The 15803-nt window shown below is 50.8% G+C and overlaps 2 protein-coding genes across 2 annotated transcripts; both read right to left on the bottom strand.

The window, feature by feature from the left end:
* Positions 1-4044: 4044 nt before the first annotated feature.
* On the bottom strand, positions 4045-8725 carry KLK8 (kallikrein related peptidase 8; the record flags this gene model as incomplete). Its single annotated transcript, XM_081119023.1, has 5 exons — positions 8655-8725; positions 7988-8189; positions 7496-7755; positions 5430-5563; positions 4045-4206 (listed from the first exon to the last, which is right to left on the bottom strand). Exons 1-5 carry the CDS (start codon positions 8698-8700, stop codon positions 4045-4047), a joined length of 804 nt encoding a protein of 267 aa, XP_080975149.1. The 5' UTR covers positions 8701-8725.
* A 1678-nt stretch (positions 8726-10403) lies between these two features.
* On the bottom strand, positions 10404-14960 carry KLK9 (kallikrein related peptidase 9; the record flags this gene model as incomplete). Its single annotated transcript, XM_081120028.1, has 5 exons — positions 10404-10556; positions 10920-11056; positions 12133-12398; positions 14518-14674; positions 14849-14960. 5 exons carry the CDS (start codon positions 14958-14960, stop codon positions 10404-10406), a joined length of 825 nt encoding a protein of 274 aa, XP_080976154.1.
* Positions 14961-15803: the final 843 nt, after the last annotated feature.

Genomic DNA, 15803 nt, shown 5'->3' with positions numbered 1-15803 from the left:
ATTCAAACCTCAACAATATTCTACTAAAAAATTAAAATTAGGGGCAGAGAGGATCAATGGGGGACAAAGGGGAACATCTGTAATCCTTTCAACAATAAAGATTAAAAAAATTTTTTTAAATTAAAGTTAACAAAAATCTATCAGCAAAACAAACAAACACAAAAACCTCAGTGCTGGTAAAGATGCGGTGAGACCCGCAGCTTCCGCCACAATTTTTATGGAAAGCAGCTGGGCAAGGTGAGTCCAGAGTCTTATTCAACAGTTTTGACCTAGTAATTCTACTAAATCCAAAATGTTGGGTAAGGTTTGAATTTATCACAACATTGTCACAGCAAAACAGTGGGAACACTGAACATGTCTCAAATTATTGAATTGTTTATGTAAACAGTAAACTGATGTAGGACAAGATACTAACAAAGCTGTTCAGGATAATAATTATGCACAATTGTTAGTGTAATGCAAAAATGTGTATGCTATTTGATCTTAAATGAAAACAAGGAAGATACAAAACTATATATGCTCCCTGGCCCATGTGGCTCATGGTTAGAGCATTGGTCCAAGCACCAAAGGGTCACAGGTTCAATTTCTGGTCAAGGGCACTATATCTGGGTTGCGGGTTCGCTCCTCAGCCCCGATGGGGTCACATGCAAGAGGCAACCAGTGGATGTGTCTCTCTCACATCATGTTTCCTCTCGCTCTCTCTCTACCTCCTCCCCCCTCCTTTCCACTCTCTAAAAAGCAGTGGAAAGAATATCCTCAGGTAAGGTTTAACAACAACAAATGTATATGCATGTGATCCTCACCATATAAAATGAAATATTCACAGAATAAAATCTGAAAGAGCATGTACCAAACTGCATGTGGACGTAGCCATTGGGTATCTCCTTCCTTCCATTTCCCTTTCTGTGCCTGTGCCCTTTTAGAACCTGAAAAATACGGGTGGGAACCTCTGAAGAGCTAAGGTTGGGGAGAGGAAACCTTAAGAGAGAGACAGGAAAAGAAAATGTAATTGATTTTGAACCCTAACTCTGCCTCCTGCCCCCACTGATACAATGGAGTGTTTCTCTACATTTCCCAGGCCTCAGTTTTCCCATTCCATAAAACGAGAGAGAGAGAGAGAGAGGGAAGAAGAAAGGGAAGAAGGAAAACAGAAAGGCCTATTTCATAAGTGTGCAAAAGGGTGTGAAAATGGTTCTGAAGGCCAATTGTTTCTAACTTTCTGGATTTACTTCCCTGTCTTTCAATAACATCTTCCCACTTCTTGTGAAGCTGTCCCCTCATATCTTTTTGGTGAAACTGCTTATACTTCTCTAAGCCCTCCCACCCTTTGGGAATAGATACATGGCCCAGGCTAAAGTAACAAGAGCACGGTCTCTTCCCAGGAAATAATGATTGATTTAAGGGGAGGGATCTGTTCAAGCTGGACCAATCAGAGTTCTTCCCTGGGATTAATATCAAGATGCCAGGGGTAGGAGGTCATTGTTTTTGCTGGGTTTGCTTAACTGGGTCTGTCTGTAGCTGCTACGTTCCCTCCAAATCTACAGAGGCTAGAATGAGATACGCAAGAGATGAGGAACAGCCAAGAGATGTGGGAGAGGGAAACAGAGGCAGAGAGAGGCGGGCAGAGTGAGAGAGAGTGTCCCAGAAAGACAAAAAGGGGTGCTGATTGACTTAAGTTACCATTTAAACAACTTGAGACTCCTGTACCCATGCTACTTCCTCTGTCATCATGGAGCCATGCCCACAGCCTTCTTAGCCACCTGTGAATCCAAGCTCTCTTATGCATATGCCAGTTTGAACTGAGGCTCTGACACTTATATTCCATAGGTGCCTGACTAAGGCTGAAATAAGCTCCCTGTCTATGTGAGTCCTTCAGGGTTTTGTCTATGTTTTGTCCTCTGATCCTCTGCCAGATGCCACAGTCCACAATTCTATCCCTGAGTTTTCTGTTGACCTTGGACAAGCCCCTTCACTGCCTTGACCTCACCCACCCACCCACTTAATACCAGAAACCAATCTTCAAGTCCTCTCTGGTTTATATTCCACTGGGGACATTTAAATATTACCTAGATGTTGGGTGATAGGAAGGAATTATTCTTAACTCTGTATGGTGTGATAAGTAAGTTTGTTGTGTTTGTTGTTGTAGAAGACTTCACTTGGGGTGGTAAACACACAATACAATATACAGATGATATATTGTAGAATTGTATACCTGAAACCTATATATTTTTATTAACTAATATCACCCTCTTCTACCTCCCCCCTTCCCTCTGGCAATCACCATACTGTTGTCTGTGTCCATGAGTCTTTTTCTTTGTTTAATCCCTTCACTCTTCTCCTCCAGCCCCCAATCCCTTCGCCTCTGACAGCTGTCAGTCTATTCTCTGTATCCACAAGTCTGCCTCCACTATGTTAGCTTATTTTGTTCATTGGATTCCACATATAAGTGAAATCATGTGGTATTTGTCTTTCTCTGACTGGCTTATTTCACTTAGCATAATGCTCTCCAGGTCCATCCATGCTGTCACAAAGGGTAAGATTTTTTCCTTTTTTACGGGTGAGTAGTATTTCATTGTATAAATGTACCGCAGCCTTTTTATCCACTCATGTGCTGATGGGCACTTGGGCTGCTTCCAAATCTCAACTATTCTTTAGGTTGAGATGAGCTTTGGGTAGCCTCTGCAGGCACACATCCCTGGCACCAGGGATTTAGTGTCTGGCATAAAAGACTTCCTCCCAACTTCTGGTATTAGGGGACTTTCCTGGAGGTCAGGGAGGCCCCTTGGGGAGAATCACTCCATCCACAATTCTCATAGAACATGACTCTAAATACCCACTGATTGAATAGGGTTGGTCACCTGACCAGAATGCAGTTGAACCATTGGCCATTCAGTGACCTATGATGTGGCTGAAGGAGAAAAATTGAACTGGATCAATTTGATTTTCTTTCATGAAAATACTATCTGAGAAATCCTGGGAGCTCTGGCCAGGTAGCTCAGTTGTTTAGAACGTTGTCCCATACCCCAAGGTTGGGGGTTCGATCCCCAGTCATGGCACATACAAGAAGCAACCAATGAATGCACAAATGAGTGGAACAACAAATCTCTCTCTCTCTCAATAAATAAATAAATTCTGGGAGAATGGAGCAGTTGATGGTTGAAGGTAAAGTGGAAAGGTTATGAAGTAGAGAGAGAAATGGAGGGCATGAGGGAGCAGACACTATGAAAACACAGAAGCAGTAGAGAAAGGAGTTATAGTGTCCAATAGATGAGTTAGATGGTTGTTAGCAAGAAAGTTGTAGATCATACTGGAAGAGCCAGGAGATAGATGTGGAGGAGAGCCTTACTGCAATTTATTTATATCCTCACAACAACTACCCACTCTACACACATCTTTCCCAACAACTGTCCCAAATTTCCTCTTCTCTACACTTCAATTTGGACACCGGCACCGATGTGCCCTTGCATCCTTCTACCAGAGCAGTTGATCCCTGACGGCTCTAAGTTGTTAGAAAGATTGCTGTTTCTCCTGAAGGAACAAAAATCGGCCTTTTAGACTTCTGAGGGCTGTCAAGGTCCTATTTCTTCACCTGGGTGGTGGTTTATGGGTGTTCATGAGAGCATATTTAAGCTGTCAATATACTTCCTCCGCCCTACTCTGCGTATCTCAAAATTTTAACAATGGGGGAAGAAGAATCTCCCCTCAAAGGGTAAAAACGCTTTCACTGCTCAGGAAAAGGAAACATAAATTCTTTCAAGCCTGATTTTCACAGGAAAGGCCATTGGATATTAGAAAACTCTTACATGTCTTCCATCCCCTGAAATTAGCCTTTCTTTCCTCCAAGCCCTTCCAAGTAAAAGGGGTCCCTTCAGGCAGTGGTGATGGCCAGAGTGGCCACGGGGTCCTGGTCTCTCTAGAGCTCCTGCCAAGCCTCCCATCAGGGCACAGATCCTGTCCCTCCACCCCTCCCAGCAGGGCCAAAGCAAGACAGGCAAAGAGCCAGGCCATGGTTTGGGGTTTATTGAGGGGGATGCAAAGCTTGTCCTAGGCTAAGCTCCTGCTGCCCATGGTCTTCTTGATCCAATCCAGGTAGCGGCAGAGGTTGGTGTAGACGCCAGGTTTCTGGGGCTGCCCACAGGGGTCCGATCCCCAGGATGTGATACCTTGGAGAACGCCACCACACACCAGTGGGCCCCCGGAATCACCCTGCGGGGAGGGGGTAGGGGGACAGTTTCACCTACGATGCCCAGCTGTGCTCAGCATTTAGCACCAGCTCTGTACCATGATTGGTCCCCTCCAGCCACTGGGGATAAGAGCATTGTCCCCTGGTTCCAACCCTTGGCTAGGATGAGGGAGAGGTTGAGAGAGAGGGGTGGGGCCTTCCACATACAAGAGAACAGACAGATCATGTAAGGACCACGAGGGAAATCCTGGCCAATGAGAGAAGAGAATGCTCTGGAGGGTCCAATCTAGAGAGAAGACATCAGGACCTGAGCTGATGTGTCCTCCATTCTTGGCTTTTGGTGAACGGATCACTGAATCCAGTTACCAAACACAGGAGAAAGGAGCAGGGTTCTGTGGACACACACACACACACACACGCACAGGACAACTGCAGGAAACTCTGAGGGAAGAAACCATTGTCTCTAAGAACCATCCAGAGAAATTGGTTTCAAGGCAGGATCAGTGATGGAATGACTAATGACCGTGTTCCTGGCCAATGGGGAAGAAGCAGTGGAGCATTGTCTTCAGGGTCCAATCATTGGCAAAGGGGGTGAGGCTTCCACGAAGGGGGCAAAGCCAGGGAGAGCCCTGAGGACGGAATGGCAGCCAGTAGGAAAGAGAGTGTTATATCTTGGCAAAGCCCAAGATCTGTCACTTGGGGACCGGGCGTCTTTGAAGGAGCACTGAATTCCATGACACCACTCTCTGGAAAACTGGGAAGAGAGCGTTGCTCCCCAAGAAACCAATCCCGGGAGCAGGCAGCTGTGCTGGGGACCCAGTCAGGTGCCAAACCAAAGTGGCCGACTAGCTGGTCGATGGCAGAGTGGGCACAAGTGTCAGGAAGGGAGTGGAAGGTTGTGTGTCCTCTGGCCTCAGCCCCCCTCCTTCGTGGAAACGTCCTCTCACCCCCTTTCACGACTCCCTCTCTGAACCTCATCCTGCAGACAGGGGTGTCCATAAAAACAACAACGACCACTCAAGGCTTCTTGTTCCCATGCTGTGTGACCTGCAGGGAGAGTATGGCCTTCTCTGAATCTTCTTCCCCCTTTACAGAGACGGGAACAACCTCTCTGAGCGCTAACCTTTCAGGGTCACCAGCTGCCATGCCTCCAGCCTCTACAGGGGGTAAAGGAGGAGGGGAGGAAGGGGTTTCAGGTTGGCTAATGCAGAAGTAACTTTGATTAGTTAATTAGGAAGTCGCTCACCTGGCACGAGTCAGCCCCGCTGCTGTCACCTGCACAGATCATACCCTCTGTGACTTTCCCAGGGTAGACATCTTCACACCGCTTCTGGGGAAAGATTTCTACATCTGCACAGTTGAGGGTCTCAGGAAAATTCTCTGGGGGTGGGAGAGGGGGTAGATAGAGGTTGTAAGTTCCCAGAGAGAGCAACCTTGTCCCTCTATCCCTGTCTGGATGTAAGAATCAGGGGGCTGGAGGAGTTGGAGGTGCCCCCTTGTGGCACATCTGTCCCACTTTCTCTAGTCTTCCCACCCCCAGACCACTAGGTTCTCAATCTCAGCTAAATCCTACTTCTCCCAACAGTCACCTCCTCCTAGAAGCCTTCTCTGACCATCTTAATTAAAACACCACACCTCTGCGACTCCCTATCTTCCTACCATCCACGATATTTCAATACAGCCCTTAACTCTAGCTCGTATTTCATGTTATATGTATTTGTTCATTGCCCATTTCCCCCACCTGGCGTGCAACTCTGTAAGGACAGGACTCATACAGCACAGCACCTGGAGCTGCCAGATCCTCACAAGTAAGTGTTGAATTAATGACTGGAGCCCGGCGTGGCTCAGCTGTTGAGCATCGACCTGTGATCCAGGAGATCGAGGTTCGATTCCCGGTCAGGGCACATGTCAAGGTTGCGGGCTCCATCCGCAGCAGGGAGCGTGCAGGAGGCAGCCGATCAATGACTCTCATCACTGATGTTTCTGTCTCTCTCTCCCTCCCTCTCCCTTCCTCTCTCTCTGAAATAAACAAAAATATATTTTAAAAAAGAATTAACGACTGGAATTGGAATTCATCTTTCTTGTTAGCCTTTGAGCAACAGATTTGAGGGGGGAAATGTCTATCTGGCACCTTTAGGAGCCAGAAGCTATATGTTCACATCTTCACACAGCTTTCGAAAGGAGGGATGGATGGACTCATTCATTTCATCTTCACTCATCCACATAATCATCCAACAAATATTTTCTGAGCACCCCTGTGAGCACTAGGAACACCTAATGAATAAAATACATGTAACACGAGCCCTTATGGAGCTTAAAAGTCTATCAGTTAGTTTTCCTCATTTTGCAGATGAGGAAGGTGAGGCTGAGAGATCGGACCTGCTTGGTGCACGAGCAGGTGGGTTTCCACAGCCTTCCCCGGTCTCCTTAGAAGTGAGAGTCGGACAGGCAGGGACCTGAATCCTGGCTGTGCAGCTTCCTGGTGAGTCACACCGTCTCTCTGAGCTGAGCCCCAACTTCTTCACTGTGAGGCAGGACAAGGGGCTACCTGGTCTCCAAAGTCCCAAAGGGAGGACATCAGTGGAGGTCCAGAGTTTCTGGTCCCGAGTGAGGAGGGAGCTGGGAACCTAGACAGTGGGTCTTGGGATAGGAGGGGCCTGGACTGTGAGTAACCTGGCATCAGTATTAATGGTACAAGAGGAAAAAAGGGATCGGAAGTCTGGTTTTTTGGGCCACTGCAAATCCGTTGTATCCCAAGTCTATTTTTTAAAAATATGTCTTTATTGATTTCAGAGAGAGGAAGGGAGAGGGAGAGAGAGAGAGAAACATCAATGATGGGAGAGTCATCAATCAGCTGCCTCCTGCACGCCCCCTGCTGGGGATGGAGCCTGCAACCTGGACTTGTGCCCAGACCAGGCATCTAACCACAATCACCTGGATCCTAGGGCGATGCTCAACCGCTGAGCCAGGCTGGCTGGGCTGTGTCCCAAGTCTACTAATGAGATTATATAAAATCCTGTACAGCAGAGCTCTCGTAACATGGTACCCTCCACCGTAAAGGAGGGATGTATTCATTCATTCATTCATTCATTCATCCATCCATATTTCTGAGCCCCGCTTAACAATGTGTTACTTTGCCTTCTTTCTCCCAGCACTCTTGTTAATGTTCTGGCCTTCAAGGATTCTAACGTGGGCCACTTGTGAACTGCAACCCCATCATCATTTTTCCCTCCTCAGCTCCTTTTAGGGGTAGAGTTTTGCCAGTGGTTTGGGGTCCACTGGGCAAACCAGCTCCTCCTTCCCTCCAACTACCTTCGGGGCTGGTGACAGTGCCCCAGCCCGAGATGGTGCACTTCTGGCCAACTTGAGGGCAGTGATCTGTCAGATTGATGGGCTTCACTGTGGGCCCTCTGGACGCTGGATCACGTAGCCGAAGGAGCATCAGGTCATGGCTGTGGTCGTCGTTGTTGCCGTTGTAGCAGGGGTGTGGGATGGACCGGGCCACAGCCTTTTCTTGCGCTGGCTCGTTCCTGTCCTTCAGGCTCTGCTCTCCCAAGTGGACCGTGTACCTCCTGTGATGATGGGGTTAGTGTGGGACCCAGCCCCATCATTACAGCTCCCTCATATCCCAGAGTCCAGGCCCCCAGCTGCCCCTCCCTCAACCCAGGAGTCCAGGCCCCGAGCTCCCTCTTCTCTCAGACCTCCTCTCTTAGAGGCCTGACCCAGCTCTCTCTTTCGCAAGGCAATTCAGCAGCCCCTGCTTTCACCAGGCCCAGCCCTCCTCTGCCCCAGGCACCCACTCACGGTTTTTTACAGTGGGCTGCCGTGAGGACCCAGTAGTCATCTATGAGGACACCCCCGCATAACAGCTGGCTGCCCTGAAACAAGGCCGTCTGCCAGGGCTGCGAACTGGGCTCGCACTTCTGACCCCCCAGCACCTTGTTCTCCTGTGCCCTCCAGTGTCCCGCAGCAGGAGGGAGAGAGTTGGGTCGCCACCCCTGGGACACTGTAGGGGGATGAGGGAGGAGGAGTGAAAGAAAACCACTGTGGGTTCAGAGGGACACACCCCAGGTTCTTGGCCTGCCTCCTCGTGTACTCACACACCCTCACATGTGGGGCCCCGGCTTGCACATGCTTCCATGCGCATACACACGTACATTCATTGAAGCCCATGAGTCATCACACAGAATCACACACCGGAGCATGCTCCCACATGCTCCCACACGCGTCCACATGCTCCTGCACTCTCCTGTGCATCTGCAGCCCTCAGCAGGTGGCCCGGAAGGCTTGATGTGCTCAATCAAATGTGTAGCGTCACCTGACACACTCCTACCTGCTGCCCCCAGGAAAAGCCAGCCCACAGAAGCTCCCACATGCGATCACACTCCACACATCCGACACCCCACCTCGGACGCCCACACAGCCCCCATGGCCTGCACCCACGCCACCGGTGCCTTGTGGGCCTCCTTACCTGCGCAGGCTTCCAACAGCAGGAGCAGGACTATCCAGGTGCGCATTGCAGCAGGTGGTGGGTGTCCCTGGCTGGGGCCTGGGGGAGCGCAGCTGAGAGGGGTGGGGAGGAGCCTGCAATCCTGGTAGGATGTTGGGATTGGGGAGGGAGCAGTGCATCCAAAGCTGTTCTTCGGGGTCCTGAAGAAGGAAGGAGCTGGGACCCAGATTCTTGGATCTGAGGTGGGAAGGGGCAGGGCCCCAGGTTCCTGAGCCTGAGGAGGGAGGGCACTGGGGGGGTCTGGATTTCTACTTTCCCAGGAGGAGAAAGTTACTATCCTGTACCCCTCCTGAATCTTGGGGAAGGAGGCTGGAGCTCAGATTCCCAGGTCTTGAGAAAGGAAGGAGTCTGAGGTTAAAGTCCTGACCTGAAGGAGGAGGGGCCCCAGGTCCAGATGCCAGCGTCTGAGAATTTAGAGTCCGGGGGGCGGGGTCACCTACTGATTCGGACCGAGAGGAAGAGGTCCCAAGGCTTCAACTCCGCCTGGTACAGGAACCTGGGGCCTTTTAACTGGGAATCCCCGCCTCCTGCTCCGCCCCCTCGGGCACCGGCGCTGACCCAGCACCCCTGGGCTTGACTGAGGAGAGGCTGAGGGGCTGGAGGGAAATTCTTGAGCGAGGAGGGGCTGGAATCTCGGGTTCACAGGCCAGGGAGGGGAGCTCAGAGCTGTGACTCCTGGGTCTGAAGCAGAAAGGACTGGGGGCTCCGACGTCTGGGTCTGCGGGAGGAGGGAGCTGGGGGCGCTGAATCCTGGGTCTGAGAGGAGGGGGCGGGATCCTTGACCCCTGGTCTGAATGAAGAGGGGGCGGGAGCCTGGACTCCTACATACCAGGGAGGAGAGGGTTTGGGGCCTGGGCTTTGGGACTGAGGGAGAAGGGGGGGGGGGATGCTGCCAGTAGCCCCGAATAGAAGACAGGCGAGTCTTCTTGGTCAGGACATCTGAGGGCGGGTCACCCCGCCTGCTGTCCTCTGAGAGGCACGGATCTGGGAAGGCAGGTTTGGGAGGCACCTTGACCTTGTTTCTCCTTCCCCTGGGGGCGACGGGACCAGAGTAAGCAAAACCCACTAGGCTTGCTGCAACAGGGCCGATGGAGACAGACTGCAGGCAGGACCGATTAAGGGCTCAAGGGACGTTCCACCGCGGTGGCGGCTCCCTCCGGGCCCTCCACCGCCCATCCGCGGCCCTTGCTCCATTCCACAACGCGGGCGAAAGCAGAAAGGGCTCCGCGCCTTTATTGCAAAATCATCGTGGGATCTGAAGACATCGAGACCCTCCCCTGGGCTTCTCCCGGACGGTCCGGGGCAGAATTCAAACCCAGGACACGCCTAAGGCGGGGCCGCGAGGGGCGGAGCCAGAGCCTGCGTGCGTTCCCCGGGGGAGCCCGCCGCGCCCTGACGTCACGGGGCGGGGCCTATGGCGAATAAGGCGGGGCCGCGCGGGGCGGAGTCCAGCGGGGACGTCTCATTGGGCGCAGCCCGAGGGGCGGGGCCACCTGGCCGTGCGTGTCTGGGCGGAGACGCCAGGTGGCGGTGCGCAGGTGGGGCGGGGTCTCGGGGGAGTCGCGGAGAGTCCTCCGGCTCCATCCAGACGGGGCGGAGCCTAAACTCCAGGAGGCTTCTCGGGGACAGCTGAGGACAAGGGTGGAGCCCTTGGAGGCCGCAGCCCCCGCCCTGCGCCCACCCTGCGCCTTCGGTCGCCCACGCGAGGGCTCAGTTTTCCTTCATCGTCTTTTTGATCCAGTGCACGTAGTGACACACGCTGCTATAGACGGCGGGGCGCCGCGGTCTGGAGCAGGGCTCCGAGCCCCCCGACACCACACCTGCCAGAGTCCCATGGCAAATCAGCGGGCCCCCGGAGTCACCCTGTGCACGGGAAAAGAGCGGAGAAAGTGTTGAGCCAGGCTAATTATGACATTTCACAGACCACTCCCTCCTGGCGACCCCCCCTCCCCCCCCCCGTTTCTAATTCCTCTGAAACCCAGACATTCAGGCCTCCCATCCTTCCTCCCTCAGACCCAGGAGTAAAAACTTATAGCCTCCACTTCTCCCTTGGACCTAGCATTCTGGGCCCCTAGCACCCTTTCCCCCCAGGACTTAGAGTCCAGACTCCCCCAGTTCCCTCCTCTTTTAGATCCAGAAATCCTGATGCTGGCCCCAAACTCTCCCAGGACCCAGGTGTCCCAGGAAGATACCCACCCTCCACCTCCTCCCCAGAGTATATCTCACCTGGCAGGAGCCCCGGCCCCCCTGCCACAGGCCCGCACAGAGCATGTGCTTGGAGATCTGGCCTGGATATGCCCGATGGCAGAGTCTAGGCTCCAGGATGCTGATGTTGGCACACTGCAGCGTGAGTGGGTACTCCACTGTCGGGAAAGGGGTCATAGAGGATCAGCAGCTGTACCCATCTCACTCAGCACCCTCCCACCCATTTCTTAAGGAGAATCCATGGAGCCATCACATATGATTCACTAAGATAGAAACAAGAGACAGAGACAGACAGAAGCATAGCATGAAAGAGACACAGATGTATATGAAGAGGGAGAGAAACAGAAAGGTGCAGGGAGCCACGAGGCACGTATATAATCTACATGGAGAAAAATAGAGGCCATGGCAGGAGCTAGAGACCTCTTAAGGGGAAAGCAATTCTCAGAGGAGGCCATGAAGAAATAGAAATGGGCCCAGAGATATCCACGGAGAAGGCCATGAGTTATAGGGGAGGAGACATTTATAGGGAGATGGTCATTGATACTGACAGAGATAAAGACTTAGAGATACTTGGTAGAGATAGAGGGAGTTCAGCATAGAGAGATAGATATGGATATAAATATACATTTATCCATGTATATAGTGCATGGGTGCAAACTCAGATGCATACAGGGGCTTGATTGGTAAATAGAAGTGGGATGCTGGGCACTGTTGTGGTTTGGTCTGCAGGGGGCCACCTCCCCTCTCTCTATCCAACAAAGGTTGCTCTTTGGGGAATGTGAGTGGGAACCTTGGCTTTTATGTAAAATCTCCCAGGTTTTAGATATTGGCAACAGCAATTCAGACATGTTTTTTGAGACATTTTGAAATCCAGCACTTATGTGGGGAGCCAGATTTGGCTAATAGCTTGTTGATTTGTGACTCTGAGAGATGTAGGCCTTATCTGGATTCTGCGATACATATATTTTCACATTTAAACATCCTGAAATCAAGATGTGTCTTCCAGTAAATGGTGTCACACAAGGATCAATGGGACCTCACCCCCCCCATTCAGTGGATTGTGAAATAATTATGCACCTTATAATTTATAGCACCTTAGATTTGATGGAATATATAGCTGGAGAGATAGATCAATAGATAGAGGATAGAGATGAAAAGGCAGAGACAGAGAAGGAGGAGGGATTTAGACCCTCAGCATGAGATGTAAAGGAATGTGTCATGGACAAGGCTGTACCCATGGGGCTGGACACGGCCCCCCAGCCTGAGATGAGGCACTGGGTGCCTGGGGAGACACAGGTCTGGCTGAAGTTGAGGGGCTGCACGGCAGGTCCCAGGCGTGCCTTCCTGGGCAGACGGATCAGCATGATGTCATTGTTGTGATCTTGAGCTCTAAGGTCCTGGTTGAACCCAGGGTGGGGGAAGAAGTCCGTGACCCGGAACAGCTGTTCTGGGCCCTCCCATTTCCAGAGGTGATGCTCCCCGAGGCGGACCCACAGATACCTGCTGGGACAGGTCTCAGGGGTCAAAATGAGTATCCACCAGGGTATTGTGTGACTCTCCACAAGCTACATATCCTCTCTGGGCCCCCATCATATGAGTGATCCAAGAGTGCTGTGTGATTTTAAGCAAGGCACATACCCTCTCTGGGCCCCTGAGCCACACTCCATCCCTTTGTCTGCCTGTGTTTTTGTAGCTCTATCCCCAAAACTCACACTCTTTCCTAGGTCCATGCCAACAGAGCCACCTGCTTCCTTGCCCCACCTGGTGCATTGTTGGTGACCTGTGTCCCCTGGAACTGTGTAGGCACATGGGGGCTCCACCTACAACACAGAAAGAGCCAACACCCCTGCCTCCACAGGTTTGGTGGCTTCTGTGGGGAGTGACTATGTATCTTCCAATTTGTATGCAGGAAGTTGATGAGATATGGAAAATCCCCAAGTTTGGGGTCATCTGTGGCCTTGGGCTTTTCCTGTCTGCCATATCTCTAACCCCTCAATGCATTTCCTCCTGAGGTGTAACCCCAACCCTTCTAACTGCAGTTCTAGTTCACTTGTTCTTCTCTGGGTCCATGCCCTGGACAGCTAGGGACCTTCTAGGAGTCTCCATATCCACCCCCAGTCTCTGACCTCTCACATTAGGGACCAGGCTAATGACTGAGAGCTTCGGGTTTGAGGAGCATGAAGTTATTTCTATCTCTGTACCCCTCTGTCACCGTGTTGCTTCTGCTCTGTGTCTGGGAAACTAGCCTTTCTCCCCTTCCCCTAACTTGTCTTTGCCCCTTAATCCCTTCTACCTCCACATCTCTTTGTTTCTCCTTCTTTGTCTTTGGGGCTGAAATCTAGCTTGGTGTACAGACCTTGAGCTGAAAGAGGCCCCATCATGGAGCAATGCATGATGGGAAATTCCCACATAGCATCCTGTAGCAGCACCTGTGCTTCATTCCTGGAGGGAAGAACACCAGACAGGATGGACAGCCCATCTCCGGAGATACGCAGACAGGATTTCTGCCTCAGGTAGATTCTAGGATTCTACTAGGGTGCCCAGAATATAAAACTCTCGTACTCTAGGAATCTAACACACTAGGAACCCACACATTCTAGAATTCTATAAGGCTTGAGTTCTAGAATGTTATGAATCCACGATTCTAATGTTCTCGATATTTCTGGATCAGAAATTCTAGGATTTTAAAATTGAGTTAAATCTAGGACTTAACAAGCCTAGAATTTTAGTATTTTTGGACAATAAGGTGAGAATGTCATCATCCTAGAATTCTATAAGTCAATGATTTTGGAAATTTAAAAATAGTTGGAGACTATAGTAGAATTCTCTGAATTAAAGGTGTGGGGATTTTAAGAATCTGGAATGATAGCATTCTGGGATATTAAGTCCAGCAAATTCTAGAGGTTTATAAATATAACCTTCTAGAATTTTCTTGGTTCAAGATTCTGGAATTTTACAAATCACAGTATTCTAGGACTATGAACATCTAGACTCAATGAACCTAGCCAGAATACTCTGAATCTAAGATTCTAGTATTGCTCTATCCAGTACAACTAGTTCAAATAGAGATGTGTCATACATGTAAAATACATGTTTGATTTCAAAGGCTTACACAAAAAAGAGATATTCTTAGATATTTAAACATTGATTACATGTTAAAATAATACTTTGAGTATATGAAGTTAAATCTATTATTTCAATTAAATCTTCTTGTTTCTCTTTTACTTTTGCAATGTGTCTATTAGAAAACTTAAACTTACCTGGCCAACATTATAGTTCATTGGCAGGGCTGCTCTGGCCTTCTAAGATTCTAGAATTCTCTGAGGCTAATGTAGAATCTCGTGTATCCCAGATTTTAGGAGTCTACAATTCTGGATTACCCTGGATCAGAGTCTAGGCTTCTAAGAGTGTAAATTTCGAATCTTAGACTCTTAGAACCAAATTATTTAAAACTCTAGTATTAGGAAAAGTTGACTCTTTGTAGTTCTGAGTTGAACTTCTGGGAAGAGAAATAGAGGCTCAGCCCTTCTTGATTACAGCTCCCTTCCACTTCTACCAGAGTCCCTTGCCCACCTCACCCTTCTCTAACCCCAGCCCCCTCCCCAGAGTGGTCACTCACGGCTTGTAGCAGTGGGCAGCTGTGAGCAGCCAACGGTCACTGATGAGGGTCGCCCCACAGAAGAGGTGGGTGCGGTAGAAGAGGCCAGCCTGCCACGGCTGCGAGTTGGGTTGGCATTCCTGAGCCCCAATGGCTCTGGTGTCGGCCCAGCTGCTCCCTGGGGGCAGGTGAGAGGCAGAGGGGTCAATGAAGAGCGAGGTGGGAGGACTGGGGAGAGATACTGTTCCTAGAGGGCAGGAACAGAAGGCTGGAGGAGCAAGGGCAATGTGGGGAGGCTGCTGGGGCCAGAGAGGGGCAGCAGGATGGACAGGATGGACAGCAGCAGCCTCACCTGCCAGGAGAGAAAGCAGAGCACAGACAAATCCCAGCTTCATGACCTCTGGGTGCCTGGGTCCTGGAGTCTGGCTCTGGTGTCCCTGCTTCTTTATGGTAAGCCATGTCATCTCCTTCCTCCTCCCTCAGGCCACCCTGTGATTAATTGGGGTTGGGAAATGTCACTGGGGGAGGAGGAATCCCTGAGGCCTTGGCTGGAGGCCTTGAGAAGGAGGCCATGCAGGAGGACCCCCTGCCAGGAAGAGCTTACTCCTTGCTGGGTCAGGGCTTGGCTAAATGGGGAGGGGGGCCTGGGATATAGAATCCTCCCGGGTGTCTCCAAAGAAGGGGCACCCTCATTCCCCATGACCTCCGGATGCAGGATCTGGGTTCAGGATATTCCATGGCCTCAAGGAGGAACAGAGTGAGGAGGAAGATCCCTAAGGCGGGGTCCTGGGGTGGAAGCAAGTTTATCTTGAATGAAGCGGTGGTGAGCTGGGACCAAGGAACAGGAGCGCTGCACAGAGATCAGGCACACAGGCAGACAGGATGGGCCGAGGTGGGGAAAGACAAAGAAGTAGTTGGGAGAGGGAGGTAGAGATACAGAAAGATGCGGGAAGAGAAGACTCAGACTGAGAGGCAATGACCACAAAGGTGCTTGAGAAATATGGGCCCAATGGAATTAACCTACACTTGTCATAACCGACTACCTTCCTCATGTCCTCCAGCGCCACAAGGACCTGGGTGGCCAAGCTACCTGGGACCCAGCACTTTTCCCTCTCTCTTATTATCACCAGATCTTGGCCAAGTCCAGAGAACATTCTCTCATTTTTCAATGTCATCCATCTCCTCCCCTCTGTTGTCCTTCCCATCACCCCATTCTTGTTGCCTCTCTTCTTCTCCCTCCTCATCAGATGGGCAGCCCAGGAAGGGCCAAACCCACGTCTGACTCATCTCTCCCCAGAATCACCCAG

This window comes from Miniopterus schreibersii (genome assembly GCF_964146895.1).
Source record: "Miniopterus schreibersii genome assembly, chromosome: 18".
Taxonomy (NCBI): Eukaryota; Metazoa; Chordata; class Mammalia; order Chiroptera; family Miniopteridae; genus Miniopterus; species Miniopterus schreibersii.
This window is presented reverse-complemented; position numbering and strand designations above follow the sequence as displayed.